Genomic DNA, 25,370 nt, shown 5'->3' with positions numbered 1-25,370 from the left:
AATAGGCTTTCAAAGGCGAACACGCATGTGGAACATGCCTGTTCCCTTATGCCCCCCAAAACTCAACAGCAATAGTTCACCTCTTGTTGTTCCTCTTCCCCTTTTCTCTAGCCTATCATTCACCTGAGTCACAAACTGAGATACATATCTCCCCAAAAATACTCCTCATAAAAAGCTACCCCTGGTAGTTTTCTAATTGTTGTCACTGTGGACAGATTTCTGTCTAACATCAACAACACAAAATTCACTCCATGTCTTCCTCACTGTGATGCACCCTCTATGTCTCCCCCTTCTCTGAGTAAAACACAGTAGTAGATTATCCGATGCCGGCTGATAATAGCTTCGTGTTGATGAGGTCAGAGAACTCTCCAGCCACACCTCCATTGGTGCTGTCGCCCCGTGGAGGTTCCCATCCAGTACCAATGCACACAGTCTCGACCACTGAAACTGTGACACTGCACCCACACTTCACTGTCCCAGCCTGGTGTGTGCTTCATTCGGAGTTGAATGTTCAGTCATAAGCAGGTCTCCCACATCTTTCTCAGCAGCCTAGGTACCCAAATCTCATTGGCCAAAGGTATATTAATAACACTCACCATTATCGATGACGAGGGTCGCTTTTTTATTTGAAAGTTCCTGTCCATACATTCTCACTGCAGTGTTACTAAAATAAAATAGAAAGCCAATACTATTCCCGTAACTTTTCCAATCGTCTGGCCACTTGTCCATCTTCCAGTGTCCTCTCCTAAGAAGGCCAGACACCAATTGCTGGCGCATGTAATAATTCTCAACCAATCTAGATCCTTAGCAACATGTTTTCCCTCATCCCCTCTGAAATTGTAATCTTTTTATGTGGATTTAATGCTCCTCCCAAGTGTCTCAATTGATCACTCTAGTGCATCACTGCAGAGAGAGAAAGAGAATAAATGCTTGAAAGTTCCAATTCTAACTGTAGGCCTTGCATCGGGACTATACACCAACCATAAAAAGAGAGTGTAAGGTCTTCCATTCTATTTTATCAAAAAAGGTCCATGCTTGACGAGGGGTATATTCCAACCCATACTGCAAAGTAGCAGAGATCTTAGATTTATATGCAGGGATTATTAACTCCATAAAATGCTGTTTTCCATCTAATTTAAAAACAGCATTTAAGACCCCTCCATTTGACAATGCTTTAGGACTTTGTTGAGCTATGTGTGTCTTTGGGCTAAGATCATATGAAAAAACTTTAGCAATACTTTTTTACACACTCCATTTTATCAGTGCCCAACACACAAGTGAATGTGCCTTTTTTAATTCTAGCGTTATATACCACAACCTTGCTTTTTTGAACATTCATCTTAAAAAATGTTATCTTTAGAATGGTGTAGTGCATTTGAATCACACTGTAAACCAATAGGGGTAATATCAAACAGTAAAGAATGGTATCTAAGGGATGCTATCTGTGGGTTTTTACTTGTTCAGATGAGAGAAAATTCCTGGTAAACAAATATATATATAAGGAAAACTAAAGGGGCTGAGAGGCAACCTGTTTCAATCCATTCTGTGTATTTATCTGGTCTGAAAGCCTGCTGTCTCCATGTAGTAATACCTACTTTCAATGTCAGCAAATATCAAATTCGACAAAGTCATTCGAATGACCAGATTCACCAATGTGTTCAAGTGGTTTGGCCAATTAGCACACTCAAAAGGTGCTAACAAGTCTGTGAAAGCAGTGTAAACTGGGTGATTTTATTATTTCATATACGTTTTAAGAATAGTTTGCGGTACGACTATATTATCGAGGGCAGAACATTTAGGTTTGAAACTGGATTGTTCACAAGGGCTAATATTTTTCTCAGTAGCTCATTTTTTAAGCTTTTCTAAGATGTTTTTGCAAACATCTTCCCTACAGAATTTGGCAATGCTAGTTGTCTGTAATTTGGTGGTAATTTTAAACATTTTTTTTTTAAATAATGCAAGATTTAGGCTTCCTGCCTACGATTTTGGTAGGATTCCTGTTTCATAACAATGGTGAAAACCCACAGCCAGTAGGGCGCCCCACAGATCAGAGTCTTTTTCCAGTAGTACTATTGGGATCTGATCAAGTCCCATCACACCAGAGTGTCCTACCTTCCAAATATAATTTAATATTTGTTTAGCTGATGATGGTGATATTTTGGTGTTGATATGAGGGGAGTCTTTACCCATGAATAACTTTGAGCCATCCTGTTTATTATTTGCGGAATAGAGATTAGAAATGTATTCTGGCCGTTCTTGTTGCCGAGTTGCAACTGCTGAGTTATTTGTTGTGACAACAGGATCGTGCAGTTATTTGCCAAAAATACCTAGAGTTGTTTTTTGGGCTGTGTTTTCAAGATCACACCAAAGTTAGGCCCTGATTTAAAGTTCAGTGTAAATGTTACTCTGTCACAAACATGACAGATATCTCGTCTGCCGCATTACAAGGCCCCAAGATATAATGCACCTGTAATACGGCAGACGGGATATCCCTCATGTTTGTGACAGAGTCACGCGTTCACCAAACTCTAAATCAGGCCCGTAGTCTGCTTGCCTCTGCTTCAGAATCTATTATATTTCTTTCATAGCTGTTTTATCCTATTTGTTTGTTTTTCTATAGGATGTAAAGTTGTTTATTTATCAAATTGTTCAGCTCAGTTTCTCCTGTGTTCTTATGCCTTTTTTTGTATTTTGTTTTGCTCAATGGCTTTTGAAGCCAGGTTCAGAAGACACTGTTCAAACATTCCACTATCACCTTCAGCTTTATATAGCTGTTCTGTGTAGACAATAATGCATTGTAATTCCATATTGTTTGACCACCCACATGATTTTATGAGCTCTGTGCATTCGCCCTTCAAATTCCAGTCATTAATCCTGTGATGAAAATTGCTATTTTGATAGATAGAATGGATTCATCTCTCAAGGTGATTCTTTTCTGACCATTGTTAGCAAGTTAAAAATGTGTTGTTTGAAATAATGTAGTCGATTATTGTAGGGTCAAAGGGGCCTCACCTTGTTAGCCCAGCAAGCATGTCCTCTTCAAAGTGGCCATTATTTATTATGCTTCCCATTTCCCTAATCTTTGAGAGCAGAAGAATGCCACAACTGTGTGCAATAATTTGGGAATGTTCCTGCTGGGACTGACAATTCTTCTTCAAGGTCCCTGCATCTATAAACCTCCAGTTGATAGTTTAAAATGTTTTCATTAAAGTCCCCCATGATTGAAATCCAATCAAAGGTATGAGTGGGATAATATATTCTAAAAATGCTAATCGTTTTGTGTTATTCTTAGTACCAGGAAGAAGGCAAGGATTCATAATAAACATGTAAATTGTTTTTTAGAAGAGGGAACATTAAAACAAGCATTGTACCATGCATCTGATTACTTGCAGGAAAGAATTGTATATTTCCATACATAGTCAACTGATAGCAGAATTATTATTCCACTACTCAAGTGATCTTTTTATTACTGTACTGAGGCTAATAATCATGTAATACTTTTATCAAGTGTAAAGCTAGTAGTAGTACACAAGGTTTCCTGTAAGTAAATGATATCATTGTTAGAATGTCAAAAAGGTGTTTCTTCTCATCGTTTGCTTCTTCCTGGACTGATTTCTCCAGTAATTTACTTATTTTTGAGTCCGATGTTTGAGACCTACGGCCTGATTTAGAGTTTGGTGGATGGGTTACTCCGTCAGAAACGTGACGGATATCCTGTCCGCCGTATTACAATTCCATTATAGCCTATGGAAATTGTAATAGGGCGTATGGGCCATCTGTCACATTTGTGACGGAGTAATCCCTCCTCCAAACACTAATCAGGCCATTAGTTATAGTTCTGTTTTTCTTTGCTTGCTTCGTAGAGATTGGATACACAGGTATACTAGCTTTACCTTCGGGGGCAATACTAAAAACATTTGTGACTTTTCGTGAAAGAGTTTTCTTAATGAATAAACACGATCAGGTGAACCCAGAGAGTTGGTCTTCAAAACTGGAGCGGGTTTTCCCCTTCTTGGAGATGAGCTAATAGCTTTCTATAATTAGACATTTCTTTTCCCCTTTTCTGAGCAAAGCCAATGTGAACATTTTGGACTCGATTCACAAAGGTAAACTTTGAGCTGAAGTCTAAGTTTAGATCTGAAGTCTAACCTTAGAACTTAAGTCTAACTTTAGATCTGAAATCAAAGTTTAGACCTGAAGTCTAACTTTAGACCTAAAGTTTAAGTTGAGGCTTTAGGTCTAAATTTAGGGCCTGATTCACAAAGGTAAACTTAGATATGAAGTCTAACTTTATACCTAAAGTCTAACTTTAGATGTGAAATCAAAGTTTAGAGCTGAAGTCTAAGTTTAGACTTCAGGTCTAAGTTTACTTTTGTGAATTGGGACTTCAGGTCTAACCTAGACTTCAGCTCTAAAGTTAGACTTTAGGTCTAACTTAGACTTCAGGTCTTAAGTTAGACTTCAGATCTAACAGACTTAAGGTTCAAAGTTCGACTTCAGGTCTTACTTACACTTAAGATCTAAAGGTGGACTTCAGGTCTAAAGTTAGACTTGTAAGTTTACCTTTGTGAATCAGGGCCTTTGTATTTTATTTAAAATGTTTGTACCCATATTGCCGATAGATAATACCGAAAAAATGCAAGGCAGCATTTCAAGGAGGTGATCTGAATTTAACAGAGTTCAAATCCCTATTTAAAGCTTGTAATGCCTCGGAGAGTTGAATGTAGGCTCTTGGAAAACTAAATGAGCCTTCTAAGTGAAGGTGCTGATAAGTTAGATTCAGGGTCAGGTGTATTACTTGTGATACTAATAACAATGTTTACTATTACTTTAAAGAGTTGTGCTGTGAGTTTAGGACTTGTTTGATTAATGTCAATGTCTGGGTGGGTAAATTCCACTGATCCTAAATTATTAGAATTTAAAGTCTCTTTATCAGGTAATGAATCTGAAATAATCACTAAACCAGTGTCTTCCATTCTGGATCTATGCTCTGATTCTGCTCTATGTCGCTGAGTTCAATGTTCTGATTTGCCAAATTCTTACTCTCATCTACTATATTCAGTACCTGAGATTCTTTTAAGGCCTTGCAGCTTGAGAAAAAAGAGAGAATAGTAGGTGGACTGAATAAAGAGCCTCTGTTTACGTTTTTTCTTCTAGGCACTTTTTGATACTGTGATAATGAAGAACTGTGTTACTATTGTTCTACTGCATACATTTGATAGTTAATTGTGCACTACCTTATTTCAATTAAGAAATATTTATAGATATAGAGTTTCTCTCACATAAGGAGAGGAGATAGAGGGGATATCACATTGAGGAGGTTATATAGTATAGATATACAAGAGAGCTGTGACTGTAATTGTAATCATAAATTTGTCAGACTCCTTGTCCAGTTAGACATCAGATCACAGTGCACAACAGAAGGCAAAATCTGATCCTGTGGCTTCCAACACATCACTGAAGACACATGCAGCTTTTGCGATATACAACTGAGACACACTATGCTGTAGGAGTGCTGAAAAAACTGCAGGATCTGACCCGAAAGAACTGATATCCATGAACATGTATGGGGTGGGCACGAACAGGGTACAGAGAAAGGGAGGAGCACTGCTGACATCACCCACACAAAAATTGTTTTCCTCAAGTCCTTCTGCCTTTTACTCATACAGAATATCTGGCTGTAGTGTGAAGTGTTTCTCTTCAGTGACATCTACTAAGTGGACACAGGAGCTCTGAAGCTCTGATGACCGAAAGTTATTCATACAGTTATTCAGTACCTTCGCCCCTCGACGTCCAGGGCTTGCTGTGCTCATGCTGCACTTCAGCTGGTTGATGGATGAGGAGTGGGGCAGGCGGAAAAGAGAACGGCTCTGAATCCAATTCAGTGCCCAGGAATGTGATGATCATTTGGAGTATTTCTTTTTTGGAGAGTTGTCCAATCTTTCCTAAATGTAGTCTAGTCTAACAGCTTCACTGTAGCTCAATTAATAAATGTGGCAGATATTTCTGTCTACTTAGTCAAACGCTGCAGATAGATCAATGTAAACTTCGTGTAAACTGACCATCTTTAATATGATATACATTTCTTCTACCAGTTTCAAAATCATACAACCATCCATAGCAGAGTGTTTTCACCTAAACCCAATCTGTAGATTCTGTAAAATATCTTTCATTAGATATTTTGAAAAGATCTTCACTCCTTAGGGCAATCATTCAGTTTTTTTTCTGGATTAGTTAAATTTCCCTTTTTGTAGATTGGAATACAGATAATTTCCTTCTATACAATACAATACAATACAAAGCATTTCTATAGCGCAACAGGAACCAAAAAGGCGTCCCGGCACTTGCAGTAGAACTACTTCAGTGAGAGGTCTCAAAAGAATAACTAATAGGAGTCAAACAAGATTTTTTTTAGATTCTGCCTGAAAATCGATTCAGATGGTGAACTTCAAAGGGTCAGAGGCAAGGCATTCCAAAATCTGGCTGGCAGGTAGGAAAAAGAGCGACCCCCACTCCTGGTCTTAGATACTAGTATTGGAAATAGTTTGCAGTGGTTGGACCGCACAGAGCGTGGTTGCATCGAAACTTTAAACCTATTCCTGAGGTAGCAGGGACCGTTCTGGTTGAAGATTCGAAATGCAAGAGTAAGAGCCTTAAATTGTATTCTGCTTTTATTAAGCAGCCGATGGAGTTGTTGCAAGTAATTTGAAATAGAGATTCAAGGAGGAATCTTAAAAATCAACTGGGCCACCGTATTTTGAATAATCTGAAGACGCTGGATCAGGGAATTTAGGAAGCAAAAATACAGATAATAACAATAGTCCAATTTTGAAGCAATCAAGGCATGGACAAGGGTTCCTTGGTCATCCATAGGAACGAGGTATAGCATACCGCTAAGTGATTTCATAGTCTTGGAACGAGAACTAGACAAGCCCTTGATCTGTGACTCAAAATTTAGCTTAGAATCAAATTTGACATCCAGGTTCCAGACCACTGGGGAAGGACAGGGGGAGGATCCCATCACAGGAGGCCACCAGAGGCCTGAGTCTGGAGTGGATTTAGCACCGAAAATAAATATCTCGGTTTTGTCTGAGTTAAGCTTCAGAAAACCGGAATTCATCCACTCCATGACCGACTTGAGACATGCCTTGAAAGAGTCCAAGGTGGATTGGACTCTCTCTTGAAAAGCCAGAAAGAGTTGTGTGTCGTCAACGTGAGACACTAACTTCACTCCCAGGGGTTCTACCAGATTGTCCAGAAGAGCCATATTAATGTTAACGAGAGTCGGGCTAAGGGCAGAACCCTGGGGTACTCCACAATTATTAGGCTTAGCCTCTGAGGTGAAAGGAGGGAGGTAAACGACCCGAGTTTGACTGGCCAAAAAAGAATTAAGCCATAACAGTGCATGACCTGTGATGCCAGACCTTTCCAGCCTTTGTAGCAGAAATATATGTGACACCGTGTCAAATGCTGCAGAGAGATCTAAAAGAACTAAACTAACCTGGAAGTTGCTATCCCTATTAGTTTTAATAAATTCAGATACTTCAAGTAAGGCCGTCTCGGTGCTATAGCCTGGTCTAAAGCCTGATTGGGAGTCATGTAGTGTATGGTTTGTCTCCGAAAAGTCTGAGATCTGCCTGTTAACCATTTTTTCTATTAATTTCGCCATGGTAGGGAGGAGTGAGGTAGGTCTGAAGTTACTCAAGATCGTAGGGTCAGCTGAGGTTTTTTTTAACAGAGGGAGTAAGAAAGCCTTCTTCCAAGCCAAAGGAATAGTCACTTCTTTGAGGAAATCATTCAACAAAATGTTGATATTGGGGTTAACGACAGGGGTCCCTAGTTTGAGAATGGTTGTGGGACAGGGATCAAAAGGGGAACCAGTCTTACAATTGGTAAGTTCCCTAGCTTATTCACCTCAAGATATAGGAGCGAAGCAGGACACCATCAGACCTGATACCGGTGTAGAAGGTGTGGAGATGGTACTCAAAGACAGTGGAGAAGAGTGAGTAAATGGGCCCTGAATAGTTAGGATTTTATCATCAAAATTTGAGAGATCTTCAGAAACTTTACAGAAGGAGTAAGAATATTTTTACTTGCAGACGGGGTAAAAAAACTCTTGACCACTTTAAAAAGTTATCCCAAGGCATTATGGCGCTCATTACGACCCTGGCGGTCGGCGTAGAAGTGGCGTTAATACCACAAACTGGCCGGCGGTAAAAAAAAATGAAATTACAAACATGGCGGTTACCGCCATGCCAAACCGCCACTTCTACACTCTGACTGCCAGGGTGGTAACGACCGCTGGGCTGGAGACTTCGGTCTCCAGCCCGGCGGCTGTCACTAGACCGCCGGCGGTATCACGACCCCACATACCGCCATTGATTTCGTGGGGTTCTGTACTGCCATGAAATCCATGGCGGTAGGCACTATCAGTGCCAGGGAATTTGTTCCCTGGCACTGATAGGGGTCTGGCCCACTCCCCACCCCCTCCCCAGAGGCCTTCCCCCAACCCCACGACCCCCCTACCACCCATCAAAGGTGGCAGGACCCCCCTTCTTCACCCCCCAAAACATTGACACACACACCCCCCACTCCCCTACATGCACACTCATACAACTACTACACATACATGCAGACATACACGCACAGACATACACACACACATGCACACAGACATACATGCTCACATTTCCCATACACACAGCACCCCCCCGCATGCATACACGGACTCACACACCCCCTCTACACACTCACATGCACACCCCAATGCACGTACACATCACAAAACATCCCCCCCACCACGCCCTCCCCTAAGGGGCGATCACCTTACCTTGTCCGGTGATCCTCTGGGAGGGAACGGGATCCATGGGGGCTGCTCCGCCGCCAGCTCCCCATCACCAGAACACCGCCACACCGAATCATGGGTTGTGATTCGGTGGGTGGTGTTCTGATGACGTGGCGGTGGAGGTGGAGCAGCCTCCACTTCACCGCCGACCGCCAGTATGGCTGCTGGCGGCTCTCTGTCCGAAAAAGGGCGGAGGGCAGCCTGCAGTCATGATACGCTGGGCGGAAAACCGCCTGAACTGGCGGTCTTCAGCACGGCGGTACAGTCCAAATGAGGGCCTATGTTCCTTAGAAATAGAATTTGAGATAAACAGGCTGTGTGTCAAACAAATGGCTTTATGATATTCCTTTTGGGCAGAAAAAATAAAGCATTTTTGCCTCAATGTCATATTTGGCTCTTTAGGCCCTTGCTAGGTTTTTACAGCTGGACTTCTGAGCCTTTAAAGCCTCAGAGAGACAAGGGGCAGACGGCCTAGTACGTTTAGAACTATACAATTTTTTAGGTGCGACAATATCCAAAGCCTTAACCACACACTCCTCGAACAAAACTGTATCATGGTCAAGCGAACAAGTCAGATTTAAGGTGGATGATTGGAGAGCTTCGATCAGGCGCAAGTCTTTAACTTTATGCCAAAGTCTGGACAAAGATTGAGAACAACCGGTGGGGAGAAAAAAGACATCTCCTAAGAAATCAGTAAGTGATCTGTCCATCATCAATTTATTTTTGTTTCCTTCAGAATTTTCATTTACTTTTTACATGTTCTACATGTATTTTATCCATTCCTCTTCTTCAAGGGGGTTGTTATACTTTTGCTGCGCCCTAAGTAACTTCCAAGTTTGTCCCAAAAACACTTTGTTCTTTTATTTCTTAAGGATATTATTATCTGTGTCCAGGAATTTTTTTCTCCTGGTGTTTAGTCAATCTCACGTTTTCCTGAGTTGCAGTCATAGATACTTAATACGTTTTTATCTCTTTGTTTTTTTGTACTTTATATGCCATTCGGATTTATTTTTCCAGTAATGTCCTTTCTTGTTGTTTCATTTTACTTTCCATTTAGGTCCTTAGGATTTTCTCTACCTTTTATCTCTTAAAGATTATCCACAGATGTATGATAACATCCAATCATTTTACTTAAATTTGCATATTTTATTTCGTCAACTATTCATTCTAATATTTGCACATGCATACTCTCTGCCTTTTGTGACTAATAAACTCTATTAGTATTTTGTATTTTCAAAGAGGAGCCCCCTAAATTATACTCACACAAAACTAAAATATAAATGAACCAGTTCATTTTTGCTTCCATTTAATTATTTCATCTGCATAACTACTGCTATTTAATAGAAGTTGTTGGATATATTATTAATAGATTTATAGCACTAAATCTCTAAGGTATAGATAATATTAGTATTTATTTGTCAATTCCATATCGAAAAACATAACAAGGTTGTCCATCCAACATTGTCATGGTAATTCAGTTTGAAAAAAACCATTTTAGCACCTGGATTCATTGTATATAATTATGCCTTTATTTTTAACTTAAGAGATCATTATAATGTTTATTTGAAACTACGTTATCCAGAATGCTTCATTACTAGCCTCCAGGATTGTTTTTATATAAGTAAAAATGGTAAGGGGACTCACTATCGTGATCAAGACTCCAGGCGAGTTGAAACGTGTTGGTGGCTGTGCAATCGAAATAAAGGATAAATAATTGGACTTGTGGAGTGCTGTGAAATTTCTTTATCTAATCACATATATGTATATGTGTGTGCTCTCTCTCTCTCTCCCCCTCTCTCTCTCTCCCTCTCTCTCTCTCCCCTTTTTTTTTCCAGTAAGCTCTCAGCACTTCGTTTCTGCCTGGTTTAAAAACTAAGGGAAAGATTTAGTACAGAGTACAGCGCCACTTTCCCTGCGCCTCTTAGCCATCCCCACCCCTGGCGCTTTGAATCAGCTCGCTTACCTCGACTTTATTACTTTTCATTTACAATTTATGCGGCAAGAAAAGTCCAGTTAGACCCATTGCGTTGCAAATGCTTGTTGTACAGTGGATCAAATGAACGCTGCAGAAACTTTTTACCCTCGCCAAACCGTAAAAAACCCAGAGGTGCCAGTCTTTGGGTAAAACGGCCTCGTTTAAAGTGGTACATTATCCACAGCTTTGTGCGGATACCTTTTTGTTCTGAGGAGAGCTGTAAATATTGCCCTTTACTTGAGCCTTCTTTCTTGGGCGAAGCTGCTCGTAAAAGGGCGCTGGATGGAAGTTGATATATGTTGCGTGGTCGCGGGGATACTCGCGGAAAATGTGTCCTCTTATTCTCTAACCTAGGAATTTTACTTTCAATGGACATGACCCTTTCTTGACCAACACTGCCACCTAGTGACAATTTGCATCATTTTCCATTATTGATATTTCATAACAATCTGTATTACATAAAGATGATGCACTTAGAAGAAATTCTGTACCCCGCACCCTGGCTCTGCGCTGAGGATTTAGAGCTACAAATAAGGCATATGGTAAAATATATAGCATGCTAATTCTCACAAGGGACCGCCTATATTTTTTATTCAACAGAATACACAGTATTAATTTCATTGTGGATTTCTAAATGAATCAATTATCTTCTGCTTTAAACACGGAGAACTGTCATTTCCTTCTCAGTGAATGAATGAATGAATTTGATTTAGTGAATGTAGCGATTTTAGCGCTTTCCTGAAACGGAATCGCCTGCCAACTGGGGATTCAGGCCCATATTTATACTTTTTGACGCAAAACTGCGCTAACACAGTTTTGCGTCAAAAAAATTAGCGCCGGCTGACGCCATTCTGAAGCGCCATGCGGGCGCCGTATTTATTGAATGACGTTAGCCGGCGTTATCCGCCGGCGCCGTCTGGTGTGCGTTAAAAAAAACGACGTACACCAGGCAGTGCCGGCGTAGGGGGATATGGGGCTTGGGCGTCAAGAAATGGGGCAAGTCAGGTTGAGGCAATTTTTTCGCCTCAACCCGATTTGCGCCATTTTTTTTCACTCCCAACCCCCATAAAAATGACTCCTGTCTTAGCAAAGACAGGAGTCATGCCCCCTTGCCCAATGGCCATGCCCAGGGGACTTCTGTCCCCTGGGCATGGTCATTGGGCATAGTGGCATGTAGGGGGGCACAAATCAGGCCCCCCTATGCCCCAATTTTTTTTTTTTTTTAAACTTACCTTAATGTCCCTGGGATGGGTCCCTCCAGCCTTGGGTGTCCTCCTAGGGTGGGCAAGGGTGACAGGGGGTGTCCCTGGGGGCATGGGAGGGCACCTCTGGGCTCCTTCAGAGCCCACAGGTCCCTTAACGCCTGCCTTTTGCAGGCGCTAAAAAACGTCGCAAAAGCGTCCGTACGTCATTTTTTTTGACCTGCCCACTCCCGGGCGTGAATTTTGCCCGGGAGTATATATCCGACGCACATGCCTCGGAGTCGATTTTTTAGACGGGAACGCCTACCTTGCATATAATTAACGCAAAGTAGGTGTGCACGCTAAAAAATGACGCTAACTCCATGGACTTTGGCGCTAGACGCGTCTAACGCCAAAGTATAAATATGGAGTTAGTTTTGCGTCGGAATTGCGTAAAAAAAAACGACGCAATTCCGGCGCAGACGGAGTATAAATATGCCCCTCAATGCTTGCGTATGGTGCAGGAGTAACAAACAACACACTTTCATTACATGTGACAACGTCGACTGAAAAAAACTGACGGAAGACTAAACTCAAAATTTGCATTAAGTAAATACGATCAATAAATATTTCTATCTGTTTTAAATTCGTAAATGCTGGGTCCTAACGTCGGGACACTTCTTGGAGCATCTGTGCACTTTATAAATCTAACTATGCTCATCATCGTCAAATGCAGTAAAAACGTACTTCCTAGCTATTGGAGGGCGATATTAATTTACTATTCTAAGTCTATTCGTAGTATATTTCGGGGCAAATGATTAATTGTGAGTCCAGATGAAGTTCATTTTGTAGAGCAGTATTCGTGTGGCGGGCATGTTTGGAGCGCCTGTTTCTGTTTTACGCGCATGCTCTGCTCGCGTGCAGTGTGGTCCCTGTACTGCCTGCCGCAGCTCTGCGCCTTCGAAGCGGGCAGGACTAGACATTAACCAAGGTCTCCCTCCCTAGGCCCCATGTACGGCTCGCTGCTGACGGCCTGGCAGGCCTTCATGACCGCAGCCGAGCGCCTCAGCGACCTGCACGTGGGCATCCAGAAGACGCTGGTGACCGACGACGGCGACAGGATCCGCACCTGGCAGAAGGACACCTACCACCGGAAGCTCTTCGGTGGCTTCAAGGAGTCATACGAGCTCGAGAGCGGGTTCTTCAAGGCGCAGAAGCCCTGGGTTAAGAAGTTTAAAAAGGTGAGCTGCAACCTCGAGGGGGGTCAATATGGGGTTCGTCGTAAGACACAAGATGGAGGAGCACAGGTGAGCTTGTAAGAACTGGACTGGCCGATGGAGAAGGCCCGGAGCGGCCTTTTATTCCACCAAGCTTTTCCCCCGTGGGCAGGAGCCCCTGGAGGTCGGTTTTGAAAGCCTAGGACCAGTGGCGTAACAAAGGCCCCTGCAGACTCTGGGGCTTGTGGACTCCAAGGGGGGCGGGGTCGTCTACAGGGGGTGCTACCTCAGCACAGTACTCTGTACAAAAGACACCTTCACTGCCTTTTATTTGAATGCTTTTATTTCATTTAAGCATACTGCGACCGACCCTGGCAGTTCCAGTGCACAACTGTCCCTGCCTCCCACCTTCACCTCACGTTCCATCTCCATCTCCATCCCGCGTTACCAGGCGATGCCCGGTTGCCAACATTCTAATCATTCAACGCAACACATCTCCCTCCCTATACAAACAATACATTTAAAATGTTGTTTTATAACATAACTATCTCTCTAAACAAATTATAAGCACAGTACATTCTACATACCTGAAACAAATGAAACTTGTGACAACAACAAAACTATAACAATAAATAATATACATATAAGTATATAACCCAAACTTTTACACAAAAAAACTCTCAAAACACAAGGCAAATATTGCTAGATGCACCATTAAGTCACATAATCGTTCAAATAATAAGGTTTCTTTACAGATCTCTTCTCCTTCCACTCCTCCTTTCTCCCTACATTCCCACCCTTGCAACCCTCCTCGATGCACCTGCACTTTCGCAATTCCACTTCATTACTCTTGACCACACTTCTCACATTCCACCTCTTGCCGTCATCCAACTCTACACTATGTCCTCTCACTTTTGCTACCCGCTTAGACACAGACCACCTGGACAAACCCTTTTTCGTTTTTTCCCACATCCAATTCTCACCCAATCTCCCACTGCCAATGAACACTTCTTCAGACTGTCCATGCCTCTACCATCATATGTTTTGTGCCTTTCAACCACTCAACTCAATAATTTCCCCTCATTCACTTTTCCCTTACCTGCCTTTCCCATCTAACCCGGTACTGCCTTGGTGCTTGGCTTCCTACCTTTCAACAACATAAACGGCATTTCCAAAGTGAGAGAATGCGGGGTGGTGCGATAACTCCACAACACATTCTTAATCTCTTTCTTCCAACCCAAACCACTTTGGACTGATAACTGTATGTTCTCACTCAGCACCCTGTGGAACCTTTCCACTAATGCGTTCTCTCTTGGATGCGCTACAGTCGTTCTAATATGTTTAACACCACAACTTGACACATAATCTTTGAACTCGCAAGATGTAAACTGTGGACCATTATCTGTCACCCCTGCTTCTGGATAACCTTCTCCCCTCCACACCTCTTCACAAAATTCTATAATCACACTTGATTTCACATCTCTCACTATGCTCACTTCCGGCCATTTTGAATGGTAGTCCATCATTACAATAGCAAAAGTCTTCCCATTCCCATCCAGCTCAAAAGGACCACATACATCCATACCCACTTTCTGCCAAGGTTTACTTGGGAATTGTATCAGAACAACCGGGGTTCTCTCTCCAACATGAGTCTTATCACTGCATACACAGCATTAACAATTTCTCACAAACCTCCCCACGTCCTGATCCATGCCTGGCCACCAAAAATCCTCTCAAGCTTTTCTCTTCATACCGAACATTCTGCCATGTCCTTCATGTAACACCTCCAGCACCTTTTCTCTTAACTTATATGGAACAATTAATTTGTCACCTCTCTGCAACAAACCATCCTGTTCCCATATCTCTGACCACACATTCTTAAAATTCGGTACCACGCTGGTAATTCCTTTTAAATCTGACCAATGTTTACCCAAATTACTTCGTAATGCTTGCATTTCTACATCCTCATCCACCGACGTTCTCCATATCTCATCAGAAATAACCCTTGTCTTTGTGTCTTGTATGTCTGCAACCATCCACTCCTCATCTTCCTCAACTTCTGTACCCTCAATTGGTAGTCTTGATAAGCAATCCACATTCACATTTGCTACTCCTGGAACAAATTTCATTGTAAAGTCATACTCTTGCAGTCTATACAGCCATTTCGCTATTCTAGAAGACGCTCGGCCAGCGCCCCTTGTGGTAAACATGTCAATTAAAGGTTTATGATCCGTACGTAGTTCGAATTTCCTTCCCCAAACATGTTTCTGAAATATGTTACCCCCCCACCAACAAGCAAGAGCTTCCTTCTCAACTGCAGAATACGTTGCCTCTGCCCCCCTCAACATCCTAGAAGCAAATGCTATCACATGCTGTAGTCCTTTATGTAGTTGCATTAACACCGCTCCCAGACCATACATACTGGTGTCAGTCGATATTATAGTATGATTTTCTGCCACAAATGGTATCAGCTCTACAGCATTAATTATATTTCTCTTTAATTCAGAAAACGCTTGTTGACATTTTACTGACCATTCAAACCTTTGATTTTCTTTCATCAACAAACGGTTGAGCAATATCAGCAAAATTCTTCACAAATTTTGCATAATACTCGGCCAAACCCAAGAATGACCTTAATTGGTCCTTATCGCCAGGATTCGGAGCTTTCTCAATCGCGTCCAATAAACAAATCTTTGGATTTATGCCTTCCACAGACACAGTATGACCCAGGTACTGAACATTCTGACACTCAAACTTGCATTTCTTCACCTCCACAGTTAATCCCGCCTTTTCCAGAATCGAACATACATCCCTCAACACCTTATCATGTTCCTCTACATTCTCTGCCCATACCAATACATCATCTTGGAAAAAATTTACGTTGTCGATTTTACCCAACAAACTTTGCAAATTCTTTGGAAAACTGCTGACGCCAGCCCAAAAAGCATGCGTATGAATCTAAATGCCCCTTCTGGTGTTGTAAAAGACGTCAAATGTTTTGAATCCGGATGTAGCATAATCTGATGGTATGCACTTGACAAATTGAGAGTTGAAAATATATTTCCTCCTCGAATACTCGTTAACAATTAATTTATACTAGGTATAGGGCGTCTATCAATTCATATATTTTCATTAATCCCTCAAATCCACACAGATCCTGATCTTGCCATTCGGTTTCCGAGCCAAAACCACCGGACTCAACCATTCTGAATACTCAACTTCTTCTATCACCCCCATTTCTAGTAGCCTGGTCAGTTCAGCTTTCAGTGCATCCATTAGCACTACTAGTACCCCCCTTACTTTATGTACCTTTGGTACCGCCCCTTCTTTTACTACAATTTTATGTTGAAATCTTTTGAGACATCCCAATCTATCACCAAACAGCATCGGAAACTCTGACTTCCACTTTTCCGGTTCTTGATTCCCACGCACAATGGCCAAAACTTGTTCCTCTGTATTTGGATTAAACATTATCTCCAATGCTTTTTGTTCATTCCACCCTAACAAACACCTGCCATTCTCCACCACATAAACACAACAGGTGATTTTTCTCTGTTTGAACACAATTTTCCCTTTGAAACATCCCACAATTGGTGTTTTGCTCCCACCTTACCCAATCAGTTCAATCTCGGACATAGATAAATTTTCCTTTCCTACTTTCTGCCACGTTTCTCTATCAATTAGCGTATATGGGGAACATGAATCTGCCCACAAGCTGATTGATACTCCATTTAAATTCACAACACATTTTGGTGGTCTATACAAATTGTTTCCCAGCATTAAAATATCACTTTTGTGCAGAACGTCTTCTGTGGTGACATCATTCAGCATCAGCACCTTTATGTGCTCATCATCATCTCTGACGAAACACGTCCACGACTCTGATCATCGCTACGCAGACAATTCACACTTTTCTTTTTATCCAAAATATTCTTCTGATTACATACTTTAGAAAAATGTCTCAGTCTGTTACACTTGAAACATTTGGCATTCTTGGCTGGACAATTCACTGAAAATGCCAAATGTTTTATACTGCCACATCTATAACATTTTTTTCTTTCCATTGCCCTTACTGTTGTCTTTATTGCATTTGATTTTGTCTATCTCCTGAACAGTCATACCTTCCACTTACTTTTTTTCCAGGTCCTTTATATACCTTGACGTGTCTTCCATGCGCCTTGCTATAGATATCGCCTCATCTAAATATGGATCTTTCAAGGATAACAATTTCTCTTGAATCTTCATATCCCTAGTATGATTTATCAATTGATCTCTTATTATTTCCTCATGTAAATCCCTAAACTTGCATGTATTAGCTAAAGACCGCAATGCACACACAGACTGATGGATTGACTCATTGGGCACTTTTACTCTAGAGAAAAACCTATGACGCTCCACAGTAGTGCTTACTTTCCTACTATAATGATTTTCCAATGCCCCCATGGTCCTTATATATGTCATCACCCTCTACTTCCTCATCTGACCACCTCATCATAGGGTAATGTTTTCAACACTTTCCTACCCTCTACTCCCAAATTACGTTTCAGCAAATCCAGTTTTCTTTTGGCAGTAAAAATACCCCCCCCCCCCCCCAAAGCATCTAAGTAAGTCTCAAAAGCCTCTCTCCAATCTTCCCAAGGCATACTCGGTTCACCAGGCACATTTAAAAATGTGGGTGGTGGCACTATTGACTGCATACTGTTCTCTCCACCAAAAAAAAGAAAAATTCCAGAAAAAGAAAAAATATATATATTTTACTTTCTTTCCTTCTTAAAATAGACACTATTAGTCACTATTCTCCTTGAATAGTTTCCTTGTGTTCCTTAAAATTTTAGGAACAATGTTCAGTTAAAATTTCTGCAGAATAATCCAAGCTTGATGCGCACTCCTCACCAGTCCAAAATCAAACTCTGGGTTTAAGTTTCCTTAAATACCCCAATTTGGATCAAACGACATTGTCCATACACCAAACACAATGTTCCTCTTCTGATACCTATGTATCGTCGTTATTCATCAGCAATCCATTCGCTTTTGAAAGTTGGTTCCCCTTGTTTCGGGAACGTGCAGTTTTGACGTTTGTTTCTATGGTGAGTTCCGCTTTCACACACCACAGACTCTCAGGCTGACTCCCTTGCATGCGGACCTGCGAGCTCGAGCGTGAGACAGGCGCAACGGTCTTCCCTTCGCAGCGCGAGGTAAGCGCTTTAACGTATTGCAAATTCACCAACCCCCCCAGTTAATAATCAAATACAATTTTCAATGATGTGCGTCATAAACTGGCACAAATCTCCACCGTAAACTTCCTAAAAGTCTGGTCCGACACTCCTCACCACATCCACGATTTCGGTGCACGTCGCTGTGCCTTGGCTGACTGGCCAGCCCTACCGCCTTACAGCACTACCCAGCATGTATCTTTCCAGCAGGCTGCCTTCATTAGACTAATGTTCCTCTTCCACTCAATACGCCAAACCTTCCCTGGCTCCATCAACTTTTGAACTCCGACAGCAACACCCCGTTCCTTCTTCTTTCTTCTTGCCAGGGTTGGTTCACCATGTGTATCCCATCCTCGTCTCCATTGAAAAAGACACCTTCACTGTCTTTTATTTGAATGCTTTTATTTCATTTAAGCATACTGCGACCAACCCTGGCAGTTCTAATGCACAACAGTCACTGCCTCCCACCTTCACCTCACATTTCCATCTCCCGTTACCAGGCAATGCCCGGTTGCCAACATTCTAATCTTTAAACCCAACACTCTGGCCTCCATGTAGTGTGCAGGGGGGCCCATCAAGTTTAGTGACACCACTGCCTAGGACCCCTGCTGGCATCTCTGTCACTTTCCCGCGCACCCTGAGGTGGATTGCAGCAGGCAGTGGGAGGCGTCAAGAGAGAGAGGAAGGGCATCAGGCAGGGAGCAGAAGGTAAAGAGAAGGTGATCAGGGATGGAGGAGAAAGAGAGGAGGAGAGAATGGGTAGATGGTAAGACAGCGTGCGCAAGGAGAAGAAGGGAGCTGGGATAATTTGAGCATTGTTGCCAGGGCTATTTCTGGTTCCCAGCCCAGACCTGCTATGGAGAAAACAGGAGATCAGTAGTCAGCAGGCATCGGTTGAAGGCTAGTGGGACTAGGGCGGGGGCTCGCTGTTTAACCACAAACCTAACTCTGTCCTAGCCCTATTGGTCATTCAGAGGCAGCAGCCTGCTGGAACATCTCTAGATTCACTCTACCTGGGTAAGCAGGGGTGTAACTTTCAATAGTTCATCAGGTGCAGTGGCACCGGGGCCACATCTTTGAAGGGGGGGGGGGGGGGCTGGCACTTTCCTAATTTGCATTGGGGCCAAATGCACTTTTGCTATGCCTCTGTGGACATGTCCTACAGCCACTTTCTTGTAGTGGGGTTAGACCCTTCTGATGGCTTCTATATGTTATATTGCTAAAGCAGTAACGTTATGAAAGTATAGGGTAGTGGATGAAAAACTGCACTCTATTGTAAAATCGCAGCATAACCCGGGGTACGCCAGATGCCCCTGTTGTTTGTGGACTTAAACGTGACCTTCATGCATGTGTGAATGCAAGTGCTTTGTGTTTCTGCCTCAGGTCGAAAAGTCTAAGAATGCGTTCCACAAAGCATGCAAGAAACAGCAGGTGGCGACGATGAGAGACAACCACAGTAAGGGCAACCCGGATGTGTCCGTGGACAAGCAGAGAAAGCTGCAGGAAGAGCGCGAGAAGTGTGACCAGGTCACGGAGAAGGTGAGGCACATGGATCCTGTCTGACCAGTCAGCCATCTTACTTCCAGGGCCCTCTTCTCTAGGTCAAATGAGCCAACCAAATTATTGGGGAATGTGGAAAACCCTCCCTCCCGGCCAGTGCCTATTAAAGGTCACATGACTGAGAGCGGAGTCATTTAGACAAAACTTGTCTTACCAACTGATATGGGCCATATTTCCAAGAAAGTGTTGCATGAGCATTGATGTGCCACTTTTCTTGCGCCCCCTACCCACACCTAACGACACCATGGGTGCGCCATATTTGCAATACGCCGCACCACAGTGCACGTTAGGACAATAGCGTCAACATTTTTTATGCTATTGTGGCGCTTTGCTCCACTAGCGTCAAAAGTGTTGACGCTAGTGCAGCAAAGTGCAAGGAGACCCACTGAGTTCGATGGGCACGTCCATTTAACGTCTGCTTTGAGCAGGCGTTAAAAATGACGCCAAAATTGGTGCAGTGAAATCTTGTAGATGTGGCGCAAGGAGGGCAAAGTGGGGCAATGCATGCATTGCGCCACTTTGTAAATCTGGCATGTCGGAAATTGCCTCATTGAGCTACATTAGTGTAAAAAAAAAAAGCCGCTAATGTTGTGCAAGGAGGCGATAGGGCCTTGTAAATCTGGCCCTGTGTGCGTTGGACTAAAAAGCTGTGGTTAAAGAAACAGTAAAGATTTATTAGTGATAAAACCTACAGCCATTATCATGTAAACATGTATAATTTATACAGGGAAAAAAGGAAAGCATACTCACTCTGTACTGCTTATTTGCAACCCCGAAGATCTCAAGAAGAGTCTTTATATTTCAGAGGAGTGGAAAAGGGAGCAGTCATTCATCATGCTGCACTGTGAAAGGAAAAGATAGCTCTATGGCAGAGATGAGTAGGTCATCAAGGGTTCCTCTTATTGCTCGAGGTGTGGACACAGAAAAGGGGCTGGCAATGTATGGCCCTGCTCTGTTGTGGAGATCACATCAGCAGGCATCTGGTGCAGAACAGTTCTATCTTTGGAAACACACAGAAAAGATGCAAATGGAGAAAGAGAGACACGAGAGTGAGCTGAGACCTGTTCTGCATCATGGGGAGAGTCTCTGCATAAAGAATGCCGATGAAACAAAGGGATATATTAATCATAATGTCTGTATGTCAGAAAGTTTTCACCTGTGTACCTTATGTCACAATATCATGGTTTTAATATTTACATGCATAAGTAGAACTCTAATGATACTGACATACATTCCAACACATCTGTTTCAGACAGGCTTCTGACCGGGCAGGAGCACTGGATGCTGTGAGGTTTCAGCTATTGAAGATCTACTTATAATCGTTGACAAAGAATGATTAGGTGCCCTAGTGTTATTGGACTTGTCTGCAGCCTTAGACACCATTAATCATTATATCACTGTCTACTGTGAAGAGTGGCTGGTATAGGTGTCGCTGGTAAAATTTTAGAATTATTTGCATCTTTCTTGTCAGATTGTAGGCAAACCCTTACAGAGTGAGTGCAAGAACTATCAGTCATGGTGTGTCCCCTAAGGCTCGGTCTTATCATCAGCATGATTTAATATCTACATGCTTACCTTAGCTAAATTGCTTTCTGCTTTTAGAACCTGGTTTTACATGAATGCACAATATGCATTTGATTGTCAAACCTAGTGATGTCCTCCGTGGATGGAGTCCACTTTGACCAATTCTGTAGCCATCATTCACTTGTGGATGTGCTCCAATTTCACTGAATTCAACCCTGAAAAAGCCGAATTGCTGAGGGTATCCACTCAGGTGGCATCTTCGGGTTACGCTGCATGGTTGGAGGCTATGGGCAGCTGTCCTACACCTTCCCCGGCGGTCCATTATCTACTCACCATGTTTGATACCAAACCATACCTGAAAATCTAAAGCATGTTTTTGGCAACTTAAAATGTTAAAATCATTGTTGCCAGTCACTGACCACATTTACCACATGACAATAGTAAATACCTTGATTCAATCAAGGTTACACTACGGCAATGCTATATACCTTGCGGATCCACATGTTCTTATTCACCAATCTGTTAGTACAAAATGCTAGTGGAAGGCTGCTCACCCACACCTCTGAAAGGGCACATATTACACCAATCCCACGTCAGTTTCACTGATTACCAGTTAAAACCAGGATTTTCTTTAGAGCTATGGTAACTGCCCATAAGCCAGTGTATCAACGCTTTTGTAACCTTTTAGCCAATACATTCTCTTTTTAGATCTCCTAGAGCAGTGGTTCCCAACCTTTTGACTTCTGTGGACCCCCACTTTATCATTACTGGAACCTGGGGACCCCCACTGAATCATTATTGGAATCCAGGGACCCCCGCACTGAGTCATTAATTAAAGCTGCGGACCTAATCTGTTAATATTATTTAATTTTCTAAGCAGTCACGGACCCCCTGAGGAGGCTTTGCAGACACCCAGGGGTCCCCGGACCACAGGATGGAAACCACGGTCCTAGAGAGCTCTACAGTCTGCTCAAGTGTTGTTACATTTCAAGTCTACCCACTGTTAGTTCAGATATAGCAGTTAGTGCTGATTTTAGTCTTATGATTCCGCGACAAGCATGCACTTTATAAACGCATCTTCACATACCAATGACCACATGCCATGCAAGTCTTCTGATTTTTAAAACCAAAAATGGCTTTATTTTACCTTTCTCCATCCTAAATGTGCTTCTGCTTCATTACAAGATAGTGAGAAAAATACATTTCCCCAATTTGTTTTCAAAATCTCCCTTTCTGTTTTCGAAAGTTGGCATTCATGAACTGACTACTGACTAATATATTGTCAATGTAAATAGACGTGGAGTTTTCAATAGTAATTCTATAATTTTACGTGAATTTTACCTTAATAATAATTTGGCAGTCCGTACCACAAATACAATATTTTAGTAACTCAATATTAAAACCACAATATTGTGACATGCATTTGTTTTCGTCAAAAAAGGTTTGACAATGACCGTTTCATCACTGAGATCTTTATCATTCACAAACTGTTGTGCTTGACTCAGTCACAGACCATCCAGTGAAAAGTTACTGACCAGGTTAGGGGACATATCCGGATTTCCGATAGATCAGTCTGACACCAAGGGCGAGATGAACAAAAGCATTAAGCATTTCTTAGCAGACTGAATCACAATTTGGGACCGCTAAAAAATGCTAAATGGCCTTTCCATATGTGCAAAGGCATTTAGGGAATTGCAAAATGCGATTTCTACCCATTAGTAATCGCGTTTTGCGATCCCCTAACAGGAAGTCACAAATAGGGATTTATTATTTGCGATTTCCTACGCACATGTACAAAACATTTCCTAAATGCGAAATGGGCCTTCAGGAAATGCTATTACCATTGACTCCAAGTCGATGGTAACCATGTGCAGTTTAAAAAAATGCAGCCAAAATGCATTTTCTAAAGTTACATGTAGCGCGCACATGCCCCTGGGGCATTTGTGCACGTTACATGTGCACCACCTGTTTTTGGGTGCATCAAAGGGGGCCTTATGGCCATAGTCAACCTTGGTATTGCATTCTCTAATTTGCGATTTCTTGTTAGGAAATCACAAATTAGGAAACGCAAAACCATTCCTACATATGGACCATTAGGCCCTCTGGAAGGAATGGTTTAGCATTTCCTAAATAGAGATTTCCTAATAGTGATTCCTACTCTGGAGGAAACGCTATTAGGAAATCCCAATTTTTATACATTACATTTTACATTTCGTACAATAGCTATTTCTAAGGCGTTGCTATTTAGGCAATGGAAAATTAGAATTTCGTACATCTGGCCACAAGTCCTTTTTTTCTTGGAGATTGCAAGGTCTTGCTGTGTTATTCGTCCTCCGTTGAATATAGGTGGTCGTGTCTAGCGGGTGCTGTTCTGCAGGTCAGTTGGCCATGCTGTCAGTACTTCTATACCTCTTCCTCTTCCAGGTGAAGCAGCGATATGAGAAGGCCTTGCAGGACCTGAACCGCTATAATCCCAAGTACATGGAGGAGATGGAGACGGTGTTCGAGCAGAGCCAGCAGCACGAGCAGAAGCGTATCCTCTTCCTCAAGGACGCACTGATGTCCATCCACGAGCACCTGGACATCACCAGCAATGAGAGGTGCACCATGGCATGGGGGAGGGAAAAGAGAGGTGCTCCAAGGAGTACACTAGATGCACATGCAACATATTTTGTTGCGCTAGGTAAAGAAATGCCTCAATCGATCATGAGGTGTTCACCATTGTGAGAAGTTAAATAGAAGGATTAAGAAGGAATGGCATGAGAGGGGGCTGAGCAGGGACATGAGTGAGCCATGGAGGAAATTTAACTCTGTAGGTGGGGTAGGAAACCACAAGAGGGTAACCACAAGAGAGTTAACCAGGGAACTGTGGCGAACCATGTGAGCTGCAACAAGGGTGGAGAAACTGGTAACTGAGTAGAGACACGATTACTGTTGCAGACAGGTGTGACTGGACAGGCATAGAGGGCCAAGAGAAGTGCTCCTTGGCAAAAGAAGAAGCTACTCAGAGACTTTGGTGTACTGTAAACGATGCTGTGATCTGGAATAAATGGGGCAGAAAACACAAGATTTGGCAGTGTGACAAGACGGATGCCGTGGCACATAGAGAGAGAGAGGATACTTTGGGACACAAAGGAAACAAGAGAAGGTTATACTTGTGGAAGAAGAAAGGCAGGCAACTCATAGTCACAAGAGATGTGCTGCAGTTTAGGGGGCAGGGAGAAGTGACTCCTGGGAGAAGCAGAAGAATTGTGGGGTGGTGGAAGGAGAGAGAAGAGAAACTGTGGGGAGCTTAGAGGACTCCAATGAGAGGGAACAGAATCAAAGGGTAGAAAGAAGTGACTTACGTAGACACCATGGACTCATGAGAGGTGTGCGTTGTGGAAGGGGAGGGACTTGGCATGGGGAAGTAAAGCCTAAGGAATAAATAGTGAAGCAAAGTGGCACAAATGTGGTACTATAAGTATCTGTAAAGAATCTGTCAAGGCTGGAGAGCTTTTAAGAAGTTGATTGTATAAGATGAACCTTGGTACCAATACAAGCGCGGAAAGCGCATAAGTCAGCTCAGCTCTCTCCAACCCACTCTCATACATCACCTATTAGAACCTCCAAGTATGGAAGCTACCAAGGCTAATTTAGAACTTAGAAGATAAAAGTCTCCAAACACTAAACAAGTAAACCCAACCATACATCCAAACACAGCTCCAGGTTTCACTGAAGAACAGTACCAATGGTGTGTGCAGAGTGAGGGATTTCCTGGGGAGCTGAAGCTACTGTGTGAGAGGGAAGTGGGTTTGTTTTACTAATGGCTCTTGTCAAGGTGTTTTGTTCACATAAATGGCTTCCGCAGGAGGC

General features: G+C 42.5%; 1 protein-coding gene across 8 annotated transcripts in view; it reads left to right on the top strand.

Moving 5' to 3' along the window:
- The window catches only part of LOC138246364 (protein kinase C and casein kinase II substrate protein 3-like), a 140,147-nt gene that overhangs the window by 100,371 nt on the left and 14,406 nt on the right, over positions 1 to 25,370 (top strand). For all 8 annotated transcript variants that reach the window (XR_011194268.1, XM_069200905.1, XM_069200911.1 and 5 more), the window contains exons 4-6: positions 13,007 to 13,242; positions 19,815 to 19,970; positions 23,940 to 24,115. Coding sequence is in view for 7 of the 8 variants with exons in the window: in XM_069200905.1 (XP_069057006.1) it covers positions 13,007 to 13,242; positions 19,815 to 19,970; positions 23,940 to 24,115 (568 nt within the window). In the remaining variant the exon portion in view is untranslated. The remainder of the gene's footprint in view (positions 1 to 13,006; positions 13,243 to 19,814; positions 19,971 to 23,939; positions 24,116 to 25,370) is intronic.

This window comes from Pleurodeles waltl, chromosome 7 (genome assembly GCF_031143425.1).
Source record: "Pleurodeles waltl isolate 20211129_DDA chromosome 7, aPleWal1.hap1.20221129, whole genome shotgun sequence".
Taxonomy (NCBI): Eukaryota; Metazoa; Chordata; class Amphibia; order Caudata; family Salamandridae; genus Pleurodeles; species Pleurodeles waltl.
This window is presented reverse-complemented; position numbering and strand designations above follow the sequence as displayed.